The 24003-nt window shown below is 44.8% G+C and overlaps 1 protein-coding gene across 4 annotated transcripts in view; it reads left to right on the plus strand.

The window, feature by feature from the left end:
- Positions 1–24003, plus strand: part of LOC147897344 (uncharacterized) — a 132586-nt gene that overhangs the window by 46195 nt on the left and 62388 nt on the right. For all 4 annotated transcript variants that reach the window (XM_087380630.1, XM_087380632.1, XM_087380628.1 and 1 more), the window contains exons 5-6: positions 19363–19418; positions 19694–19789. In XM_087380630.1, coding sequence (XP_087236756.1) covers positions 19363–19418; positions 19694–19789 — 152 coding nt within the window. The remainder of the gene's footprint in view (positions 1–19362; positions 19419–19693; positions 19790–24003) is intronic.

The raw sequence follows: 24003 nt of genomic DNA on the forward strand, positions 1-24003 counted from the left end.
AAGTGGTAGTGAACCTTGATGTGTTTCATCCCCTTATGGTATGTTCCATTCCCGTGTGTTCGTGGGATAAAATCCCCTTTTCATATTCATAGCTTTATTCCATTTATGAAACTTAGTACTTCTCCCCATTTATGAAATGTAGTACTTTCCTAGAATGGCCACGAGCTGCCTGCTAGATTTGAAAGCCAAACCCCATCACTGGTTTTTTTGCGATCGTGTTGCAACCCTAGCTGTCGCAGTCGATTTTCACACCTTCCTCTTGTAAGACCTCCATGTCCTCTAGGATATATCCAAGCCATAAGGATTCACATGATACCATGCAAGCTGCGCTATACTCCGCCTCGGTGGATGAAGAGCAACTAGAGGTTGCTTCTTGATGAGTCACGAAAAGTCTCCTAAACTTTGCTAGACGTGGAAGATCTGGGTTCCCATCTTCGGCCCTATTTGAATCACAATACCTGTAGAAGTGATTCCTCTTTGGTACATGATCTTGTAGCCTAAGTTACCCTTCAGTGTTGGAGTTTTGTAGTTCACCTCCCCACTTGTGAGACCTCAAATGAGGAGTTTGCATGGGGGAGATGTACCAGTAGAGACTTCAAAGATGCCATGTGGGCATCCACGGGGGGAAAAACTGACAGCTTTTGCGGGGCTGCACATGCATTGTGAAGGATAACTGAAGGAGTAGAGATGAAGCCTATAGATAAAAGAATGCGACAAGCATCGTAGTCAAAGCAGTCCATCCGGTTGATATTAAAGATTGGGTGCTCAGAGACATTGAGGCACTTTCAAAGATCACACGGACTACACAATCAACGATACTGTGAGACTTTATGAGATGATGAGCTTGGTAACATTTGAAATGCTTCAAAATCACTTGTTCATAGCTAATGTTGTACGAGGGGAGTTATTCTTGGCACTAGTGCCCTAATTGGTAGCATAGATCCATATTTGACAGTGCTCATGTCCGATATTGATTAATGGTCATGAGAAACAAGTTCCTTTGTAGATGAAGAGGACAGCATAGGTTCCTGCTAAGGATGAGGTTATACCCATCATGGAGGATGAGGATGGAAAGGACTACTTGGCGACGAATATGAGTTTGTGACTTCCATTGACGAGACAGCATAGGTTTCTCAAAGCATGCTAAGGATGATGTTATACCCATCATGGAGAATGTGGATGGAAAGGACCTCTTAGAGACAAATATGAGTTTGTGACTTGCATTGACTTTTTGCTCTAAAGCCCAGAGGTATTCTAACGGGAGTACTTCATGAAGGTATTTGGCTTGTTTGGACAACAAGTAAAATATGAAGACCAAGGGTGTATAATCTACAATAGCATGTTTGGTACTCAATGTCTGCTACGATGGAAGTTTTCTTGAGGAGGCACTTGGCACATTTTGCTAGCTAGTGGATCGCATTGTTTGTTGCCACATGGTCTGCTACACAGTCTGACATATAGGGCTAACACAAGCCTTGGATTAGGGCAAATATACAGGTTGGTAGGAGCCCTGGATGAGGCAGAAAAAGGTGCCTATAGAGGGCCCTATTTAGCCCTAGTAGGCAGCCAATTTCAACTGCTCAGGGCTGTCAGACCTACGGTGGGTGGCTGTCTGTAAGATTAGTCAGCAGAACCCTAAACAGGGTCAGCAGGAGGGTCAGTCGGCCAAATCTCGCCCGCTTCCACTGGCCGCAAAAACCATCATTTTCTCAAAAGACGAGTTGCAGCAGCTCGAAAAAGATACAGAGCAAGAGAGCTCGACTTCACTCTTTGCTCGCATCCATGGGTCCCACCCTTCCAGGTTATAGACCAGGGACTGGATGCTCGTCACTCTACCTAGAGACCTCGCAGGGCACTTCTCAGATGTTCGTATGCTTGGGCGAGGTTTCTTCCAGATTGTTTTTGACTCCTTGGAGGTAGCACGTACAAGCTAGTCCGTTAACACTGGGCTCCGGGAGGATTTTTCTGACCCCTTTTTCTTTAGGGTTTGATCCTGTCGAGGAAGACAGCCGAATGATGTCACTCTTCATCAGATTTCCAGGCCTTCCTTAGGCGTACCATCAACTCCTACATTCCATTGGAGCCGCCTTTGGAGTGGTTACTGAGAATCCCCCTCTCCTTGAGATGCCTACTTCAGCAGCAGAGGCAGTCAGGCCCAATGGGATACCGCGTGTTAGGGTCAGTGCAAGAGCATGTGTTGGTCTTTTCTCATACATGTCAAGCTGAAAAAGACCACGTAACAAAGTGCCAGACAATCTCAAGGCATAGTCATGCTCTCTATCATGGACTACACACTTGTCATCTTCAAAAATGACATGAAATCCAGCTCTATTAAGAGTGGACACTGAAAGTAGATTTTTTGTGATACTAGGCACATACTCAGAAATTCTGAATGTTGAGCCATCAATAGCTGTAAGTTCAACTTTTCCTGTACCACGAACTGAATAGGAGGAGTTGTTGACACATGTGACCTTTTTACCAACGGGTGGTGGATGCAGAGATGTGAAGAGACACTTCCTGGAAGTGATATGCTTTGAGGCACCGCTATCAAAATACCATGTATTTTGTGTCTCATTGACATTGAAAGCTGATGCATCCTTGGAAGAATCATAACTGCATGTCAGAAAAGCATAAGTGTCATCATTACAAGTGGCTGTACTATCCCGAGCAGCCAACTGAGAGTGTGAAATGCAAGACAAGAAGGCATAATCGTGCTCCACAAAGTTGGCTGTAGCTTGCTCATTGTCAGATGGATGAGGAGCTGAATCTGAGACAGCCATACGGGAGCTGTTTTTCTTTTCTTTTGCAAGCCTTTTCTTGCATTCTCAGGTATGAAAGCTGAGATAAGAGTCAGGAAGAGAATTCAGAGTAGTGGTAATTATCTTTGAATCAGGAATGATCTCATCAATATTCAGCAACTGCTCTCGTAAATCGTGTAGCTTTGTGAGGTGCACTGACATGGAGTCACCCTCTTCCATATGTGTATGAGACAATTCTCTTTTCAAAAAAGACACTCTGGCATCATTCCGAGCTGCATACATGCTCTCCAAAATATCCCATGCTGCCTTTGAGGTCTTACACGACCGGATATGTGGAATGATGAATCTTTTCACTGAAAGAGAAATACACGACAAAGCTAAAGCATCACGTGAATCCCATCTCTTCTGCTCTGGAGTGGTAGGTATAATTGCACCAATAACTTGTGCTGCAGCTGTACCTTGTGCACGACGTCTGCCTCCTCCTTGTTGGGGAGGGGTATTAGGTGCCACATTTGCTAGCCGGAACTCATCCCCACTTACATAGTCCCATAAATGACGAGAAATCAGAATATTGCGTACCATAAAACTCCAGAGGGAGTAGTTGGTACCATCTAGCTTATCCTTTTGTGAGAGACCACTGAAACCGAAATCATTCTGATTTTGCTGGGCCATGTCTGAGAAAGAAAATACAGCAAATGCAAATCTGAATTCCCTTGCTGGGAATGGAGTGCACAATCCCAAAAAACACAGCCAAACACTGGCTAAAAATGCAACTCAAATCTCTGTAATGTCTCTGTCAGAAATCTGCTAGAGCATCCAATTTCTCCCAAAACCTGCCAAAAGCGCTTCCAAACACTCACAGAAAGGCAGTGCGAACTGAAACCTGTCAAATTGCTCTCCCAACACAAAAGCCCCAATTTGTGGCTTGAAATTGCAACCAGAAAGGGGCAAATGGTCTGAAAGCCCTAAATGTTGCACAAATTGCTCTCTATCTGCAAAAGCCCCAAATTTTACTGCGAAATTGCAGTGTAATTGCAAAAGCTACAAATGTTGAGGTGAAATTGAGATGAAATTCGGGCAAATCCAAGAAAAGCCCCAAATTTTACAAAATGCCCAATTTAAAGAATATGCTCAAATCTGCCCAAAAAATTGCTCTGCCAAACAATGGCTTCCTGCAAAATGTACCTCCAAAGAAAATAACTTGCACAGAGAGTCCTTTCTAGCACAACACCTGCAAATGAAGCAGTCCCGTACTAGTTGTACGGACTGCTGCAGGAATATGTTGGCAATGTATGGTTGTACAGAACAGTACGGATGGCCGTACTGTTGTACGGACTAGTACACGTCGTTGGAGCAGCTTATGCAGGTACGTACGGGATTGTACTGTAGGTACAACAGCACCTTACGGAAGGATTGCATGTGTACGGAATAGTACGGACGCCTGACGAACTAACAACGAAATGACACAGGAGCAATACAGTCGACGTAGGTGTAGGGCTGGCGATGACAAACCGTACGGAACTGTACGGCGAAGATACCACCTGGGAGTTTGTATGGATGAGGCTGCAGGCTGTACAACGCCTGTGTACGGAATGAAGCTACAGGTTGTACGGTGCTGTAGTTGTACGGGCGACGATACCAAATGTGATGCAGGCGTTGGTACGGCGACGCAGATGCAGTACGAACTGTACGGAATCAATCCGTACAGATTGTATGGATTGTTTGTATGAACGACGAACTAATGGAGCTAGGAGCTTGCGGGCTAGAGCTGGAGGCGAATGTGCAGCAGGAGCAAACGCAGGAAGAACCCGCTCTGATACCAAATGTGAGAAGGGGAGAGAGCAAAGTGAGAGCAAGGGAAGGAGAGTGAGAGAGCTGAAAACGATAGTTGCAATTAGATGAGTGTGTACAACTGCAAAGAGTGATAGGTTTTGTCTAAGTGACAAAACCTTATCCTTCACTAACCGTAGTTAGTGAACTAGTTGTGGTTAGGGGAAAAAACCTGTAAGTGACGGAAAAGTGCCCCTAACCTACTTATTACATTACATTGGTCACTGCTAAATTATAGCAATAATTCTAACACATGTATGAGATCCACAATGATGTGAGGATTTTCAACCTTGAGATAGAGTTGTATAACTTGCACATGGATGAGGAGGACTCAGTTCAGGAGCACATCACTAAGATGAAGGTGGTGAGAAATCAACTCTCTGTGGTTGGGTCAAAAGGCGGATTCGGAAAAGATTGCCAAGATCTTGCTTGGCATGCTCCCAAGGAGGCTACAATGGCTTTGTTACAACCATGGTGGCAGGCTAGTGGTCGGCACTGGTTACTTTCAAGGAGCTAGTGCCTTTGCTTCTGCAGGAGGAAGCCCGAGAGAAGAAATACAACAGATCTGAACATGAGGCCTTTCATGTTCAAGACAAGAGTAAAGGTATAGGTAAAAGTAAGCCTTACAATGGCAAGCCCAACAAAAGGGAGTAATGAAAAGACTAATGACGAGGAGGACTCCTTAGGATGATGATGATGAGTCTTCATCAAGTGGGAGCAAGAAGAAAAAGAAATGTTTCTATTGTGATCAGCAAGGATATTTTGCAATGCTAAAAGAAGAGGCTGACAAGAAGAGGAAGGAGTCCAATCAAGAGTCTAAAGAGTTGAAACTGTTAACAGATGTGGTAATAACTGAGGAGCTTTTCTTGGTAAGAAATTTGAGTGTTGCTGAGGTAAGATACGTAGATCTTGGTGTACCGGGGTGTATGTCTAACTTTGAAAGGTGGTTTGGAGAGGAACCAACAACCTTTGTGGAGGTGATTGCTTTGAGTGCAAAGCTGATATTATTGGCATGAAGTATCTTTGAAAGGACCTCTAGAGTCAAAGTCAGATGGAAAGTAGGACATTGAACAAAGCGCTAAAGGATTATACAGGGAAGCCGTGAGTGCCTCCGTGAGGTACAGGGTTTGTTTACAGAGCAAGCAAACAAATGGGTGGATCAACTGGTATGTATATTCTCTGTGTGATCATTTAGACCTTAGTAGCATGCTATGGGCAGAATTTTGGCTTCATATTTCTCAGGTGATGAGAGGTTGGAGGGTGAAAGCCTTCCTGGGAGGAAGAGGGGAAGACTTGGTGCTTCTTTGAAGCTTGTTTGCAGGTCTCTAGAAGGTGGACTTGATGGACCTGTTGAAGCCTTCAAGGTGAAGACAGGGATATGTACAGTTTGAAAGAGTATGTTGAGATCAGAGGATACCTACTTGAAAACTCATCTGGAGCTCATGGTCCAAGTTTTCTAGAGATACACTTGGGTTGGGAGATTTGTGTGGATCAGCAATGACGGCCCATCACTCAGGTGGGTTACTTGGCTGCAAATATTGGCCGAGTGATAGGTTGAATTAGACTTAAGGAGCACGGTGCTTGGAAGACTCCAGGCTGTTCTTAGATTCTGAGAGTTATTGTTGGATATTATTTGTACTAGGATTGCTCAAGGTCACTAGCAGGCTTGTGATGTAAGGTGGTGGTGTCATGGACCTGTGTACGTCCGAGATTGTATTTGTGTACCAGGGTGATTTGCTTGCACAGGACCGGACCTAGAGGAGCAAGAGTAGCAGGTTAAAAGACCTAGGAACGAGGACATCTTCAAATTGTTCCAGACGGATTCTCCATGGGAGCCAATGGAGCATTTACAGCGACGTGTGGGAATTGGCCCACGGTAGGTCAATGAGAGGGGGTGTTGGAGTTTTGTGGGTCACCTCCCTACCTGTAAGCCCCAAATGAGGAGAGCATGGAGGAGGTGTACCAGCAGAGAGTCAGAGATGCTACGTGGACATCGACGGGGGCCAAACTGACAGCTTTGGCAGGGCTGCCACATGGTCAGCATGCTAGCTGCCATGTGGGCAAGGACTTCACAAAACAGTGGTAAATGACTGCAACTTTTGCAGGAGTATCTTGGAGCATGGAAAGACAGCAATGCAAAGCTATCAGGTTCATATCAGAGGTCTGCAATCAGACTGCAGCACCCAGGGGTGTTTGGAACTGCAAAGGCAGCAAGGCGGGGCTGTTTGGTCTAGGACAGATGGCTGCAAGCAGGTCTGCAGACTCCTGCACCATCCGGAGCATGTCTGGAGATGCTCTGTAGGTCAGGGCAGGCTGGAAATGGTCTGCAGACAGAGCAGCATAGCTGTGCAGCATCCAGGATCAGATTTGACATGTTTGGAGCTGCTTTGGAGGTTGGGGCAGTGCAGGAACACCCAGCGGAAAGGTGAAGAAGTGGCGTGCTGCCTTGTGGCAGGTTTGTGCAGCATTTGGAGGAAGGTGTCTTTGCAGAGCAGCACTATGAAGCCCATAGAAGGTGTGTTTGCGGGGCACCACTATGAAGCCCATAGGAGAGCAATGCAGGCTGAATCGTTTTGAAGGTTCCTGCTGCCCCCAGGATCAGATTTGACATGTTTGGAGCTGGTTTGGAGGTCGGAGCAGTGCAGGAACACCCAACAGACAGGCGAAGAAGTGGCGCGCTGCCTAGTGGCAGGTTTGTGCAGCATTTGGAGGAAGGTGTGTTTGCAGAGCAGCACTATGAAGCCCATAGAAGGTGTGTTTGCGGGGCACCACTATGAAGCCCATAGAAGCTCTAGGAGAGCAATGCAGGCTGAAGTGTTGTGAAGGTTCCTGCAGCCTCCCCCTCCCCCGCTTCCAGTTAGAGGTAGCATTTCCTATATCATTGAGTGAGGGCCTTGGTTGTGGGTATGCCTGCCCATGTGAGGTAGGATGGGGTGGATTCGGGCTTCCTTGTAGGCCGCCTTGGAGGCGTATTTGCTGCGGATGGGGCAGGGGGGTGTGGGGCTGTATTCACCCGCCCCTGCGCTCGCTTCGGGGCTGCCAACAGGCTGCCATGTAGGCACCTAGACCTTGGGTTGGGGGGTTAACCAGGTCCCCAATAATCACCCATCCAGCAGGTCAGGTTAAGACCGACCTTGGGTCGACCCTGGGTCTGGTCAGGCTGGCCCGTTGAGTCGGCCAAGTTGGCTGGTGATGGGCACCCTATAAATAGGGCTCCTCACCTCTTGTTATACCATCACCTGTACAAGGTTTTTGCCTAGCAGTTGGGGCATTTTTTGGGATCTCTTGTGCAGACTCTCTCTCTCTCTCTCTCTCTCTCTCTTTCTTGCATTTTAGTTCGCAGTGTGTGTGATCCCTTTTGCTGTCTAGATTCTGCTGCACTTTCACATGGTATCAGAGCCAAAGGTTGGCTAAAGAACCTGAGTTGTGGAGGGCACTTGGAGCCAGCAAACTACAAGGTATTTTGGGCTGCTGTTTGGAGCCGTTTGAAGAGTGCGAGGAGGTATGGACTATTTGGGTGTACAGCGAAGGGCAACTTGTTTGAAGGGTGTTTTCTTAGAGGTGGTGTTTTCTAGGGATGGATTGCAAGGACTTGAAGGTATCGTTGCCTACAAGCTTCTTCATCGTCTTTTGCCAGCCCTTCCCTCTCTTCTTCCTTCAGTCCCCTTTCTCTATTCTTCCCAGCCACCCTCCCCTTTTTTGTTCTACTCCTTCCTTCCGACACGGCTTCCCTGTTAGAGATGGCTGAGAATAGGGTGAAGATTCCCGTATTACCCACCTTCCCAGTGCACCGTCAATTGGATGGGAACAATTACGGTGTATGGTGGGTTATGATGGAGTCCGTCTTGCAGTCTTGCAGACTTCATCTTGGTGGGTGTGCCTATGCCAAATCCCGTTGAAGCAAACCTAGGGATCCTAGATCAGAAGGAGGTTGAGACTCTAGCTCAGCTGGGGGGGTGAGGTCAATGCAAGGGTACGCTCTTTCATTTTCTTGAATTGTAGTCCTCCAATCATTAACCATGTGAAGCATATGACTGTAGCCAAAGGGATATGGGAGCACTAGGCGTCCTTGTACAACAGAGGGTTACTTTGGAAATTCAGATGAGAGTGTTGGATCTCGCAAAGTCTTCATCCATGTGGGAGCACATCAACGAGCTCCAAGAGCTTCAACATGAGATTCTTCAAGCAAGAAAGGAGATATCCTTTGAGGACATGGCCATTACATTGTTATCCCACCTATCTTCCCAGTACTCCGCATTCTATTCATCCTTGATCACCAGTGGGAGGATGAATACGCCGACGTGGGAAGAGTTGGTAGCTATGATACTCGACCAGGAGGAGCGCTTTCAGAGCCCTTCCTAGGGCAGTAGCTCAGAGGCCTTGGCTGCTCTGCAGAAGGGAAGGAACCGAAGGAGGAAGACCTCTTCCGACAAGAAGACAGATGCAGAGATAAGGTAGAGCAATCACTATGGCCAGAAATGTCACTATTGGAGGAAGTGTAGGCCATCTCTTGGTGGTTCTAGTGATGCCCTATAGGCCATGGTATGTGCCTTGTAGGCATAAATATAGGCACTTGTAATGTTAGTGCCTTTTAGGCCACATAGGACACTTAGTCCTATGTGACACCTAGGACACTTAGTCCTAGGTCTAGGTACTTATACCTTGTACTCCTTTTTATTCATTATCCTAGTTTTGACGTGACGGCTAATCTATCGATCCTTTGTAATTTGCACTCTCTTTTGCCTATCGATCCTACAGTGGTATCAGAGCCCGGATCTGCTTCGTGTCCTCGTACAGTCCGTACCAGCTGCCTGTACATCTGCTGTACCTACTCAACATTGTACTTGTGATCCGTACACTCGTCGTACATTGTTTTTCATGTGATGTCATAAAACGTACATGTGTCGTACGTCCGTACGTGCATATAGTACTGCACCATACTGTGCTCCATTGCGTTGCACTTTCCATACAGAAGTATGATGTGTTCCGTACATGTCCCGTACTTGTATCTGTACAATAGTATTGTGCCGTATAGTTTTCGTACAGTGTACCAGCATTGTACCTGTTCAGTACACCGTACTTACCTCGTAACTGCATCCGTACATCCGTACATTGGACTCAGTTATCTACTTCATACTACATTCAGTACATCGTACTTGTCCAGTACCAGCTTTCGTACAGGCATCGTACAGCCTCCGTACAGGTTTCGTACATGTTTCAGTACTGGCATCCGTACAGATGTTTTTGCTCCGGGATTTGGTACAGCATTTGGCACGTGTGAAATTTCTTGCAGTCTTTTACTGTTTTTTTGACAGTTTTTACTGTCAAACCATAATTTCCAACAGAAAAATTTAGGGCTTTTGACATCTGGACATTCAACCTATCAATTATATACTTTGGACAAGGTTGACAACTGAAATCCTTCCAAAAATTGAAGTTTTCAGTTAATTTCAGGTTTAGGACTGTCACATTGTGCCACGTCATCACTCAGGTCAACAAAATTTGGGGCTTTTGTGTTGGAAGCTCAATTTCAACTGGTGTTTGGGACAGTAACTCATACTTTTGCAGTTTCAAGCCTTGAGGCTATACATTGGGTCACATTTGCAAAAAATTCAGCAAAATTTGGGGCTTTTCTGCATTTGCCCTCCTTTTGGCCTATTTGCCCTCATTAAATTTGGGGCTTTTGCCAAATTTGCTGTTTTTGCAGTGAACATTGCCTGCCACAGTCACATTTGGGTCAGATTTGCATTTGCCCTTTGATTTGGGTTGGAAATTTACAGATATTTGCTGTCATTTTTGGACAGCCAGCTTTTTGCAGTGATAGCCTTGAGGCTTTTGGGTTTTCAGGTCTCTTTCAGGGTATCACATTTGCTATGGTTGGGAACAATCAAGATCTATTTGGCGTTCTTCGTGAAGATGATAAGTTGGATGGTACCAACTATCCGATGTGGTCTTATCTCATGAAACATATTCTTGTTGCAAAGCATTTGTGGAATATTGTTTTTGGGTTTGATTTGAGGCCAGCCAATGCTACAGTGGTTGCCTCTACTGCTGGTCCTTCTGCAGGGGGTACTCCTCCTGATGCCTCATCCTCTAGCACTCCTACTACTACTCTTCCAACTCAGGAACAGACAAGATGGGATGCAAGAGATGCAAATGCACATTCATGTATTGCTTTATCATGCAAGAGAATCATTATTCCACACATCCGGTCTTGCAGGACAGCAAAGGATGCTTGGGATAAATTGGCTTCTCTCTATCAGATTCGCAATGAGGCACGTGTTGCATATTTGAGAAGGCAATTATAGGAAGTCAGCATGGATGAAGGTGACTCTATGGATGCATACCTGACAAAGGTCAAGGACCTCATGGAACAACTTGCCAACATTGATGAGGTGGTGCCAAATTCACAGCTTGTCAGTACCACATTGAATGGACTGCCAGATACATATCAAGGGTTTGCTACAACCCTTCGATTAGTGGCCATGGTTAATTAGACCACTATTCTTTTGATCAGCTAGTTACTTTGCTTTTGCAGGAAGAGCAAAGTAGAGCTAATAGACAAGCCATTATTCCTGATCATGCATTTGCTTCGCAGCAGACAGGAAGAGGCAAGGCTTCCAAGCCTATGGGTAAGCCAAAATCTGCGCATAGGAGCTGCAATTCCTCCCATGCATCTAAAAATACAGCAGATAAGTCAAAGAAGAAAAGATGCAACTATTGTCGCAAGCCTGGACATGACATTTTAGAATGCAGGAAGCGCATTGCTTCGGAGAAAAAGAAAGCAGGATTGACAGTTAATGCCTCACATGCTATTGAATCCCACGAGCCAGCAGATGCTTCACATGCACATGCTCTTCAGGATGATTGGGCATGGGTTGTCCATTGCTCATTTGATCCCTCCAAAGCTGATGCACTCTTTACTGATAATGATGCTCAATCCTGGTGGTGCTTCCAAGCATGTCACATCTTGCAGACAGTTGTTTCACTCTTTAGCTGATGCACCTCGAGGGGGGACTGTCACATGTGCTAATAATGCTTCATATGCTGTAAAAGGAATTGGAGATGTGCAGCTCACATCTATTTTAAGTCATCCTGTCACTTTGACAAATGTTCTCTTTGTGCCTGGAATTAAAGTCAACTTGATCTTAATTTCCGCAATTGCTACTTCAAGTTTCATAGTGATTTTTGATGGCTATAGATGCCTAGTTTATGATCTTCGTGATGACAATGCCATAGTTCTCACTGGCACTTTGCAAAAAGGGCTATATCACCTTGATCATCACTCAGCTGCACTTTCTATTGAAGTATTGGCTATTTCAGATTCACAGCTTGCTGAAACTCATCTTTGGCATGAGAGAATGGGCCATCTCAATTATAGAGCTCTTGCAAAGCTATATTCACAACAGTTGGCAAATGATGTACCTCAAACTCACACAGTTTCCAAACATGTGTGTGAGGGTTGTCTTTTGGGTAAGATGCATCGGTTTCCTTTTCAAAAGAATTGTCCAAAACTCTCACAAAGGAAATTACAGCTAGTGCACAGTGATGTCTGTGGCCCAATGAGGACAGATGCCATTGGGGGGTACAAATATTTCATGACTCTTATTGATGACTTCACAAGATATTGCTGGATATATCCTTTAAAAGCCAAATCTGAAGTTTTCTTATGCTTTCAGAGGTGGCTGAATATGGTTGAGAATGAAATAGGATGCAAGCTTGTCACTCTCAACACAGATAGGGGGGGAGAGTATATGTTAAAGGAGTTTGATGCATTTCTGTCTTCACGGGGTATTATTCACTCATGCACTACTCCTTACACTCCTTAGCAAAATCCTGTTTCTGAAAGGAAAAACAGGTCCACAATGGAGATGGCCAGATGCATGCTTAAGGCCAAGTCTTTGCCCAATAAATTTTGGCTTGATGCAGTGATGTGTGCCAACTATGTGCTGAATATATCACCTACACGGGCATTGAAGCGGGCATTGAAGACTGTTACACCTTATGAAGCATGGAAAGGTAGGAAGCCTTCACTTTCACACATCAGAGTTTTTGGGTCTCTTGCATATGTTCATGTACCATCTCAGTTGAGACATAAGCTTGATGACAAGGCAATCAAATGCATATTTATTGGTTACAACCAGGAGAGTAGAGGGTATTGGTTATATCAACCAAATATTGGGAAGATTATTGTCAGTAGAGATGTAATCTTTGCTGAACAGTCAGCTTCTCGTCTTGTGGACTGCAAAGCTAAGCCAAATGTTGACATGTTTGATGCCTTTGAATCGTGGTTACCTCTGCCATCCTCAGAAGGGGACTTTGACCAGCAACATGAGCCTCCTGCAGGCCCTCCACCAAGCAATAATCAGCCAAAGCAATAATCAGCCACTACCCCATGCTGATTTGCAGGTTTCTCTTCCAGCACAAAATGATCCCACTATTCATGATGCAGTCATTGAAGAAAGAGCTGTCAATAGACAGCAAAGGCAAGTTCTCATATGGCTTCTTGATACATTGAGGGAGAGCAAACAAGATCAGCGTTTTGCTGCCTGGACAAGATCAGGGAATAGACAGCATGGTCACTTTCTTGAGTTTGCACTCCTTGCTACAGCTTGCAATGAAGAGCCTCTGTGCCATAAAGATGCTTTTGACAGCAAAGAGTGGATGGATGCAATGAGAGCTGAGTTACATTCCATTGCTAAAAATGACACATGGGAATTAGTAGATCTCCCTCTGGGCAAGCATGCCATTGGTACCCGGTGGGTCTACAAATTAAACAGGAAATTTGATGGCAGCATAGATCGATACAAAGCCCGTCTTGTTGCAAAAGGGTATGCCCAACTACAAGGCATTGACTTTAAGGAGACATTTTCTCCCACATCTAGGATTACTACCATTAGATGTGTCATTGCCATTGTAGCCCATCATCATTGGAAAGTGCACCAACTTGACATCAAGACTGCTTTTCTTCATGGGGATCTGCAGGAAGAAGTATATGTCACACAACCTCCTGGCTTTGAGGTTGTTAATTCTGAAAATAAGGTATGCCGGCTTAGAAAAGCCCTTTATGGTTTGAAGCAGGCACCCATGGCATGGTATGCCAAAATTCATGCACACTTACTATCCCTTGGTTTTCAGAATAGTCCCACAGAACCCACTCTTTATGACCGTGGGAGTGGATCTGATTTTTTAGTGCTGATTTTATATGTGGATGATATGCTCATCACGGGCCTAGATACTTAGCAAATTGCAGCTTTCAAGGTTGATTTGCAGCAGGTTTTTGAAATGTCAGACATGGGACAGCTCCACTATTATTTGGGCATTCAGTTTGCTCATGTTGAGGGGAGTATCATGATGTCTCAGTTCAAGGATATTGGACAGCTCCTTGATCGTTTTCAATTTGAGGATTGCAAGCCAATCTCTATTCCAGTGGACCCTGGCTTCAAATTCTCAGCTCATGATGGGAGCCCACCATGTGATATCACTCTTTATCAGCAGGTTGTTGGATGCCTTATTTATTTATGTCACACTAGGCCTGACTTACAATATGCAGTATCTCAGCTCAGCAAATTCATGCACATGCCTAGTTCACAGCATTGGCAGGCAGTGAAGAGAGTCTTCAGATATCTCAGAGACACTCAGGATTTAGCCCTCTTCTATGGTGATCAAGGTTCACTTACCATGCATGCTTACACAGATAGTTACTGGGCAGGATGTTCCAACACCAGAGTGTCACATATTGGCAATTGTTTTTTGCTTGGCAATTCGTGTATCTCTTGGCTCAGCAAGAAGCAACCAACAGTTGCCACATCTAGCTGTGAGGTTGAGTACAGGGCAGCTTTCACCGCTACAGTAGAGTGTGTTTGGCTTCGACAGTTACTTACAGATCTTGGTATTCGCCAGACATCCCCCACTATTGTCTACACTGACAGCCAGAGTGCTTTGGCCATTGCGCGTAACCCAGTGTTTCATGTGCGTACCAAGCATATTGAAGTTCACTATCATTATGTTCGGGAGCGGTTGTCAGCAAGAGACATAGAGTTGTCCTATCTTCCCACAGAGGAGAACATAGCAGATATGTTTACAAAGGCACTTCCTCGTTCCCATGTTCGAAGTCTTCCAGCAGGCTTTACACTTGGTTCCCTTTGTTACATGATCTGATATCCCTTGTACAGTCATAGGTGGCTATATCCTTTTGGATGAACATGTGCCACCATGACCAGAAAATACTAGGTATTCTAAGACGTTTCGAGAATACTTCAGCCCATCCCATGGAGGGGGGTTTGTAGGCCATCTCCTGGTGGTTCTAGTGATGCCCTATAGGCCATGGTATGTGCCTTGTAGGCATAAATATAGGCACTTGTAGTGTTAGTGTCTTTTAGGCCATATAGGACACTTAGTCCTATGTGACACCTAGGACACTTAGTCCTAGGTCTAGGTACTTGTACCTTGTACTCCTTTTTATTCATTATCCTAGTTTTGACGTGACGGCTAATCTATCGACTCGTTTGCAATCTGCACTCTCTCTTTTGCCTATCGATCCTACAGGAAGTGCCCTCAGCGGATATCTAGTAAGGGCTCCGGTTTCTCTTCTGAAGCAATTACTTTGGCCTTTGTCAATATTGAGATTCTTGATTCTCTAGCATCTCCTATTGGAAAGGGGGTTTCCCTTTAGGCGAAAGACTCTAGGACCTTGATTGTGGATAGTGGATTGTCTCGCAATATGAGCCCATCCTCAGCAGGACTCAATAATTTTATGGTGTCAAGGGCTGACGTTTGCATAGGAGACAGTTCAAACATCAAATTTCATGGCGAAGGCAGTCTCAACATCATTCTCGATGGCAAAGGAGGGATGCATCCTCGTAGGTACTGTTCGTTCCTGCCCTTGGTTTCAATCTGCTGAATTTTATGGTGTCAAGGGCTGACATTTGCATAGGAGATAGTTCAAACATCAAATTTCGTGGCGAAGGCAGTCTTGACATCATTCTCGACGGCAGAGGAGGGATGCATTCCTGATAGGTACTGTTCGTTCCTGCCCTTGGTTTCAATCTGCTATCAGTGTATGATACATGCAAGCTTTGGCACGACTGTTCTATTTGATGAAGACTATGTGGAGGTCAGGGATAAAGCCACCAGCTAGGTAGTTCGCACTGGTACATCGGATCGTGGTATTTAGCTTCATTATCTTCTCATCATGATTACCGGTTATGATCAGACATCAACGTAGGAATCATGATCATCTTCTTGTCCCCCTTTAAACGGAGGTACAGGTTGGCATAGGAAAGACTTTGAAATAGGACGATCTCGGTAAAGTAGTTGTCAATGCATTGGTACCATGCTCTAGGGGCCCGTTTCAGCCGATAGAGAGCCTTCTTCAGTCTACACACAACAAATTGCTTGGTTTGGAAGCCCGGTAGCTGCTCCTCGTAGATCTCCTAAAGAAAACACAAGAGGTTTGCTAGATTGTTGTGCCCTCAACACACATGTAGGAGAAGGGGCACATACACATGTATTGCTACAATGGAAATGCAAACAATGACTAGAGGGAAAGCATACAAATGAATGTATAACAACCACACTATGAACCTCACATATAGCAAATCCTTACTGAGGAGATGAGGAGGAGAATCTTCCTAAGGAACTTCCTGGTGGATTCTTACAAAAACCAAGGCTTGTGGCCCATCCTATGTGGCACACTGACACTGTGTGCCCAATCAAAAGTGCATCAAACACATGCACTAGATGCAATACATGCATTTGATTTGTCTTAGAGCGAGTGAGATGGTGAGTGCATGCATATGTGACATGTGGCAAGGCCATAAGAGATAGACTTACGGAATGGTGCCATATGGCAACTATTCCCTTCATCCATGATGGATGTATGTGGAGCTTGCCACACCATGTGGCCCCTTGTAAATCTCTAACCTTTCTTGACAAAATACATCATGGATGTTCTAATCTAGGACATAAGATCTGTCGAAATGTAGGGCCTTGTGTGGTCCTAACACCCCCCCATGGGCACCTTGGACTAAGTGGATCTAATGCAAAATAGATGCTAAGACGATCGATGGCTTCGTGCTTTGACATGTGGCAATCAACATGGGAGTAATCCCATAAGCGTATGGGACATCTAGGTGGCCTAAGATACGTAGCCTAAGAGAGATTCCTCCTAACATCCCTCTTGGGACCTCTTGGGGAGGGGAGGAGAGACCTGTGTGGCTATGGGACGAGGAGTGGGACCCTTGCACCTGGCACACATCCCTGGGTGGACACATGACCACTTTGAGCATAGTATCTGAGTGGTTTCTGACCCGTGGGACTTTTTGGCGTTGGCTAGTGCGGCGGTACCTCTGTGAACTCCGATTCATTGGTGGTTGGTGGCGACGCTACCCACACATGCGTTGACTTCCAGCGATAACTTTGTGACATATGGCATGCATGCACGAGAGTGGCAACCCGCACTGGGGGCACATCCTTGGGTGGACACATGGTACTGACTAGCACTTTCAACATGGTATCAGAGCAGGTTTTTGGTTCACGGGATTTTGTGGCGCTAACACATGACTAGTAGTGTGGTGGTACCTATGTGAACTCCAATTCATTGGCAGCTGGTGGAAGGCTGGTGGCGGCGTCCTGTTGCATTTTGACTATGTGCATTGACTATGCACATGTGCCATGGGATGTGGCGACCTGCACATGCAGTGAATCTTGGCGTTGACTTCGTGACATGTGGCATGCGTGCGCAAGAAGTGGTAGACCGCGTGTATGCTATCACTAGACCTTGACTTGATGGCTCTGGTTGGCAACATCTGATTGGCGGCTTTGAGTGGCTTGTCGCACTATTCTAACCTACGGCCTTGTGTGATTGGTTAGTCTTCTGTGATGGGTGTTCACCTTGCTCACGTCAAAGGTGTTAGGACCAAGGACGGGTGTTGAGTTGTAGGGCTGTGTGGTCCTAACACTCCCCCATTGGCACCTTGGATCTGATGAAAAATAGATGCTAAGAGGCTGGATGGGCTCGCGCCTTGACACGTGGCAATTAGCATGGGAGTAATCCCATAAGCATCACCTAGATGAGCTAACTTTATAGTTCATCAATTGTCAGATCGAACCTACGCCAGTAGAGGCCGAAATCACCGTGCTTGATACAACCTACAAGATCCTAGCCTAGGTCTCAAGTTTGCGTCTGTGGCCACATCTGGTGGACATCATCCACAACACTCAAATAGGGTTCGTCCAACGTTGTAGCATCTTGGACAACATCTTCACTTTTTGGAGGTGCTTGATTGGGTGGAGGAGTTGTCCCAGCCTCTCGCTATCCTACTCTTGGATTTCGAGAAGGCACATGATAGGGTGGTGTGGCCTTTCCTAGAGGGCATTATGCAGCAGCGACTGGGCTTTTCCGATGTGTTGGGTACTTTGACATGGTGTAGGAGGTGGCTTTTTTCTCGTACATGAACCGTATAGGTTGCAGTTTGCAGTTGGAGGCAGCAAAATGGACTCCCTCAAGGAAGTGACACTGGATCGAGTAGGAGGTCCCTAGGGAGATCATTCCCCATTTCTTGTGATGCCTCTGGTCTAGCTTGCGCTATGGATGGTAGCACACGGGGGCTTATCCATTGGCCCTTGGCTAGAGCAGATGAGGGTGGATGGCAGGTGCCATTGCTGTACAGATGGCGTGACAGAGATGATTCCTCACTGCCTTTGGGGATGCCAGGCACAATACAGAGAGTCTGGTCAACAGCTCTGAGGATAGCAGCACATGGAGAGGGACTTCACATGGGGAATGGTGGCTTGGCTCAGGGAGGGAACGCATGTGTTCTCGATTGACCCCACGTCGCCATCCTTTCGGATTCATGGATAGACAACGACCAGGATCGAAGCACATGAGGCAGTTTTCCTAGACGAGCCACCCCGTACCTTTGGCAGAGGATAGTGTGTGGGAGCAGTGGCTAGCATCACTGCTTGGCATATTTGGGTCGCTCGTTGTACTTGGGTGATGGGAAGCCAGCAGACCACTCCAGCGACCACCCCAGTTGCCATCTGGCAAGACATCATCTACACTCTGCATGCTATTTGGTTGCGTGGGACTCCAGAATCAAGGGCGACTGCGAAAGGCGTGCGTGCTTCTGCAAGGCATGGCCTGCAGGCTCCTTCTATGTTCTCATGCAGAGAGGCATCAGTTGGTTGTATACTCCGCCATTGTGGTTGTTAGCCCCTGTACCAGAGACTTTCTAGGCAGCTTCTGTTTCTTCTTTAGCACCTGTTCTAGAGACTCTCTAGGCAGCTTCTGTTTCTTCTTTAGGCCCCTTTAGGCGGCTTCTGTTTCTTCTTTTTCCCTTGATCAAGCACCTTTGTTTTTTCTGATTTGTAAGGTGATTTTTTATCAAGCATTTATAGAAGTTCCTTTTTTTCTGTTAAACAAAAAGTCAAGATTGGGACCTAAGATTTCAACTTTTGACTTGACTGTTCATGCAATCAGAGTCCAGTCTTGTACGCTTTACATTGTCAGAAAGTTTCTGAGAGTTTCTGATGATCATGCCAAACTTTCACTGGCAAGAGTCAAGGATTGTCTGAAGTAGCTACAAGCATCATTTTATCTGCTGGAAGCATCGTTTTGTTTTGTGCCTATGCATGTCACTACTGTGAATTGCAATTTGTTGTTAAGCTTTGCTTGTGAGTGCACGTTGTTGGGAATGAACATCTGCCATTATGGACCTTTGTTTGGTTGATAGAGGAAAGAGAAAGATTGAACTCACTTTCCTTCCTGCAGGTCATGAGGTGGGGAACCACACAATGTATGATTTGCCTAGTTGGCGGCTTCCTCTGGTAAGTTAGTTTATTCCCGCTTTAAAAGGAAAATTCCATAGTGGTGATTTTAGTTGTATTTTATATGCAAGTTTCCCTTAAGTGTTGATTTCTGAAATATGCTAGCAATCATTAAGCAAATTTAATGCTTTTAAAACTTAGTACTCTCTCGTTAATTTTTCCTTGCAGGTGTGGGATCATGCAAGAAAAATTATGGCATTTGGGATCTAATATTAAAAATCAGTGATTTGAGGCTAGCTTTTCTTAACTCTTTATCTTTTGTGGTCTTGTTACAGGGAGAATTCGAACAGCAGCTGCTAGCTGTAGACAGAAGACTCAATGATTATTATTTTAGAGATGCTCATGGTAGACAGATCAAATGGTTTCGCCCTGTATGACCTCTGAACCCCTCTATTGAACTATATTTCACCTGGGTGCTAGAATTACAAGTTGTGACCAAGCATGTACATTTACCTATGGTGGATTTGTTTAAAACAACAACACATTATGCATTTATTGCATGCTTTGGCATTGAGAACCAGGTGGAAGCTTGCACTTAATCATCCTATCATGGTGAGCATGCTGTGGTGATTGTGTTCTCTCCATATTTTACGGCAAGGTTTGAGGCTAAACCAACATAATCCCCCGGACATAGATGCTAAAGTTATCCTAGAGGAAGAGGTTAGAATATTCCATAAAGGGGAGCAATTTAATGTTATTTAATACAATTTTCTTTGCATTTTTAAAGGTGGCAATGGCCATGAAAGGGCTCTAGAACATTAAAGCACATGTGTAAATGTGTCAAATATCTAGGGTATCAAACTTCACGTCTTTTTTCTTCACTTTTTCAAAAGCATCTAATCTTGACATTAGCAATGCAACTATTATCAGAACCAATCTTTTCATCAAATGCATCCAATTTTGAACACAATACAGTCAAAGCTCAAATATGTTTGGACTTAATCAACTAAAAATAATAAGAAAATAAGAAAAGTAAAAAGAAATGTTGAACGATGTGGTTCTATGCCATTGAACTTTGTCTCTATTAAGCATCAAAGTTCAATGGAGGTTACAGAGTCACCAGAAGAAGAAACATGTTTTGGGCATCCAAAACCTTTCTACAAAGGCCGAAACTGGCCATTTTTTGGTGAAACCCCAAAATTAGGGGTCAAAATCTGTTTTATGCCACCATATGGTCTATTTTGCACTGTTGTTCGTCACTCCCTGCCTGCGCTGCTTACCTCTCCATCCCTCATCCCTATGCTTTCTCTTCACCCTTGGGCAGCGGGTTTCATCCCTCTTGTAGGATGCAGCCCTGGCTGGCTGCTCCAGCTCTCTTCTCTCCGTTGCTTCAGCTTGCTCTTCAGACTAGAATTTAGTATTTCGGGTTTATATGTATCAAACTTTAGTATTCCAGGTTATATATATGTTTATTTCTATAGTTTTCACATATTAGCTATGTGAGTTTCTAGGCAAAGCTCCTCTGAGGTTTTCGGAAGGTTTCTATTTGAAACCCGAAACTTGTTTCTGCAAACGTTTCTGGTGACTTGTGGGGGGGGGGTGGGGCGAATGATTATCCAATATTTTGACAGCTTTGCCACATTTTTTGCCTACGCCGCCTTGATGGCAATGTCTAAAAAGGAATGTTCATTGAAGCATGAATTAACTTATCCTTCCATGCCAAAAAAGTCCTCACCCACACATATATGGAATAAATTATTTTTGTATTTATAGATTGTGATATTTTAACTAACATGCTGCAAGGGCAGTGAGTAGTCTTCTTATGTGCACTCCACTCATCCACCCTCATGGCATTCTTACAAAACTAGAACATGTGTGCTATAGTCTATTATGCCCACATTGAATTCTACTAGGGTGCAAACTGGTTTATTGTTCCTTCAAATGCACGTTTACTTGGATGCATACCTTCAGCATTGGGCAACTTGCAGTCTTAGTGCAATGGACTTTGTCGGTGAACTTGCTTAATGGTGAGATACCCACTTTATTAGATGCAGATCATCTTCTCCTTGGTGCAAGATTTTTCCCATTTCCTTTTAAAGAAAGTTATGGTTGTTGCTGATATGAAGGTGTTGCACGTGCATAGCTGGGCATTTTTGGTCAAGGACAGCCCTCCAAAGAAAGCAAAGAGTAAGTGAGAAACAAACCTCTCAGATAGGTCAGGTCTGGAAGCCAGTCTACAACCTTGCAGGTAGTAGTGTTGATATTGCAGTTAGTGAGGACATTGCTTCAGAAGAAATTGTCAAGGAAGCTCAGAATGCTCCAAGCAGCATTGTAAAGGAGAAAATATTAGTCCCAGGGAATATTCATTCAAGCAACACTTTTCAGATATTACAACCAGCGTATTCCACAGGATGTAGCTCCTTTTTGTATACCGATATGGTTCTTAGTCATGCTAGATGATGTTGTTCACCCTTTTGTGGTTCAAATAGATAATTTGTATCTTTTTTTTAACTATTATGCAATCTCATTTTTGCGTGTGCAAAAAACAAGAGATAAAGTAGCCACGACTTCCTTAAGGATGACTAAGAACCTATCACGCCCTCAAGAATGAGTAAAGCTTCCTTTCCTTGTTGTGATCCTCTTCCATCATTTTCCCTTGTAGAGAAATAGCGAAAGAAAGAAAGAAAGAAAGAAAGAAGAATGAATGAAAATAGCCATGACTTCCTTAAGGATGAATAAGCACCTATCCCGTCCTCAAGAATGAGAAAAGCTTCCTTCCCTTGTTGTATCCTCTTCCATACTTGTAAAGAAAGAAAGAAAGATTTATTGACGTTAGCTAAATAAAAAAAGACTAGGAGAGCAAGGAAAGAAAATTGAATAATATGAGATTACAACCCCCCATGGGGGAAATGGGGGTGTCTAGCACACCTCCCCAAAACTATGGAGGTTGAGATGAAATAAAAATAAGATAGCATTGGCATGACAGGATGGAGGGTTGAGTGTCAGAGGAGCTCTTGTCATGTGATGTGATGTCCCATGTCAATCATGAGTAGTCGAATCTCCGCGTGGGCTCGCGACTAGGGTCCCCTCAAAGTCTTGGTGTCTATGGAACATGTTTGAGATCTGGCATTGGCATGCTTGGCTCGTCTCTGTTGGATGTACTCATGGGTGACACGAGGCAACCTACTGTGAAGATGCTGCAATAATGGCGCTTGGGATGGGATGTGTGCTTGGAGGACTTGCATCTAGCCTGCGATCAACCTAGTGTGCAAAGTCAAGGTTTCGCTTTCGGCGTCTCCCAGTGACATCTTCCCCTCTAAAGAAGAGTCTGTGATGGGCCCATGTAATACAACTGGCAACGCAACAAATTGATGAGCCAAGGCATGCAAATGCACGAGGATAGTTCACAATGATAAGCCAAATACACACAATCAAAGTGTTCTTCAAAATCTCTGAGATTGAGGCACTTGTGGATGTCAAAATAGTGTAAAAACTCTCTTGGATGGCGAGGCTAGGGGGACAGACTTGAAGGCAAGGTAAGTATGGCCTTATAGCGACTCAATGGCATTGCCTTAATAGACCTTACGGTGACCTCATATGCTGTTTTCAGCTTGGAGAGGTCAAAACAAAATTCTGTCTAGATTTGTTCATGGAGAAAAGTGAGATTATGTCCACCAGCATGCCTGTGGAATTCTCAGATTTCCCATTTGATGATAATCTTCTGCTTGACTGCTTCTGTTGGAGTGTCACATTGGGTCACATTACCTAATAGGGATCTTCTGATGCAATTCATCCTCTTTTTTGATGTTGTTGAGGAAGCAACGTTGTATTAATGCTGCTCCTTGTTTGTCTTGCCGCCTGACAAGATTTGATTTTGCAGGTACTCGCACCACCATTATTTTTTGCTGACGATTTGCCTTTGTCAAATTCAGCTTCAGGTGCTGCTTTGTGACAATTGCTTTTGGTGCTCCGATTTGAATCTAGATTTTTGATGCAACCTTTCTTTTTGCAAGTGCTTCACCTCTGTATTTGTCCCCTTTTCAGAGGGCGATCTGCTGCTTCTGCTTACGATTGGTTGACGCAGTTCTTCTACTTCCATCAATAGATGCCCACACAAGTGTACTTTCAATCATTGTTGCATCTATTGTGTTCTTGCTTGGTCGTGGCTTCATAGATCATCGTTGTAGCTTCAGGGCTATTTGCCCTTTTGAACCACCTCCTCAGATTTGCTTGTCACTTCTGTTGTTTGCACCGCTTTGCCTTGTTTGTAGGAAAATTGATGTTGCTTCACAAATGCTTGGTCCTTCAATTTCTTGCACAACATCAACGTAGATCTTTGTTTGTAGTTGCCGAATACCTCAGTGCCGCTGTTGATTTTCCACAAGGCTACTAGCCCTCTGCTCTAAGATTTAGTTTGCAGGTCTGCTCTGTTGCTTCCTTATAGATTGTCGTTAGCAATTCTTGGCTTGAATTCTTCTACAGAGGCCCCTTTCTCTGCGTGCTGCAAAGACAGCTTCTCGAAACACGTTTCAAAGGCCTTGTTTTCTTGTTGCCTGCTCTCAGAAAGGCCCTTATTCCTTGCAGTTTTTGCATAGGCTTCCATTTTCTGAGGCTTACAAGGGAACACCAAGGAATCGAATACCTT

This window comes from Dipteris shenzhenensis, chromosome 10 (genome assembly GCF_047967505.1).
Source record: "Dipteris shenzhenensis isolate YYH24624 ecotype China chromosome 10, Dip_SZ_1.0, whole genome shotgun sequence".
NCBI lineage: Eukaryota > Viridiplantae > Streptophyta > Polypodiopsida > Gleicheniales > Dipteridaceae > Dipteris > Dipteris shenzhenensis.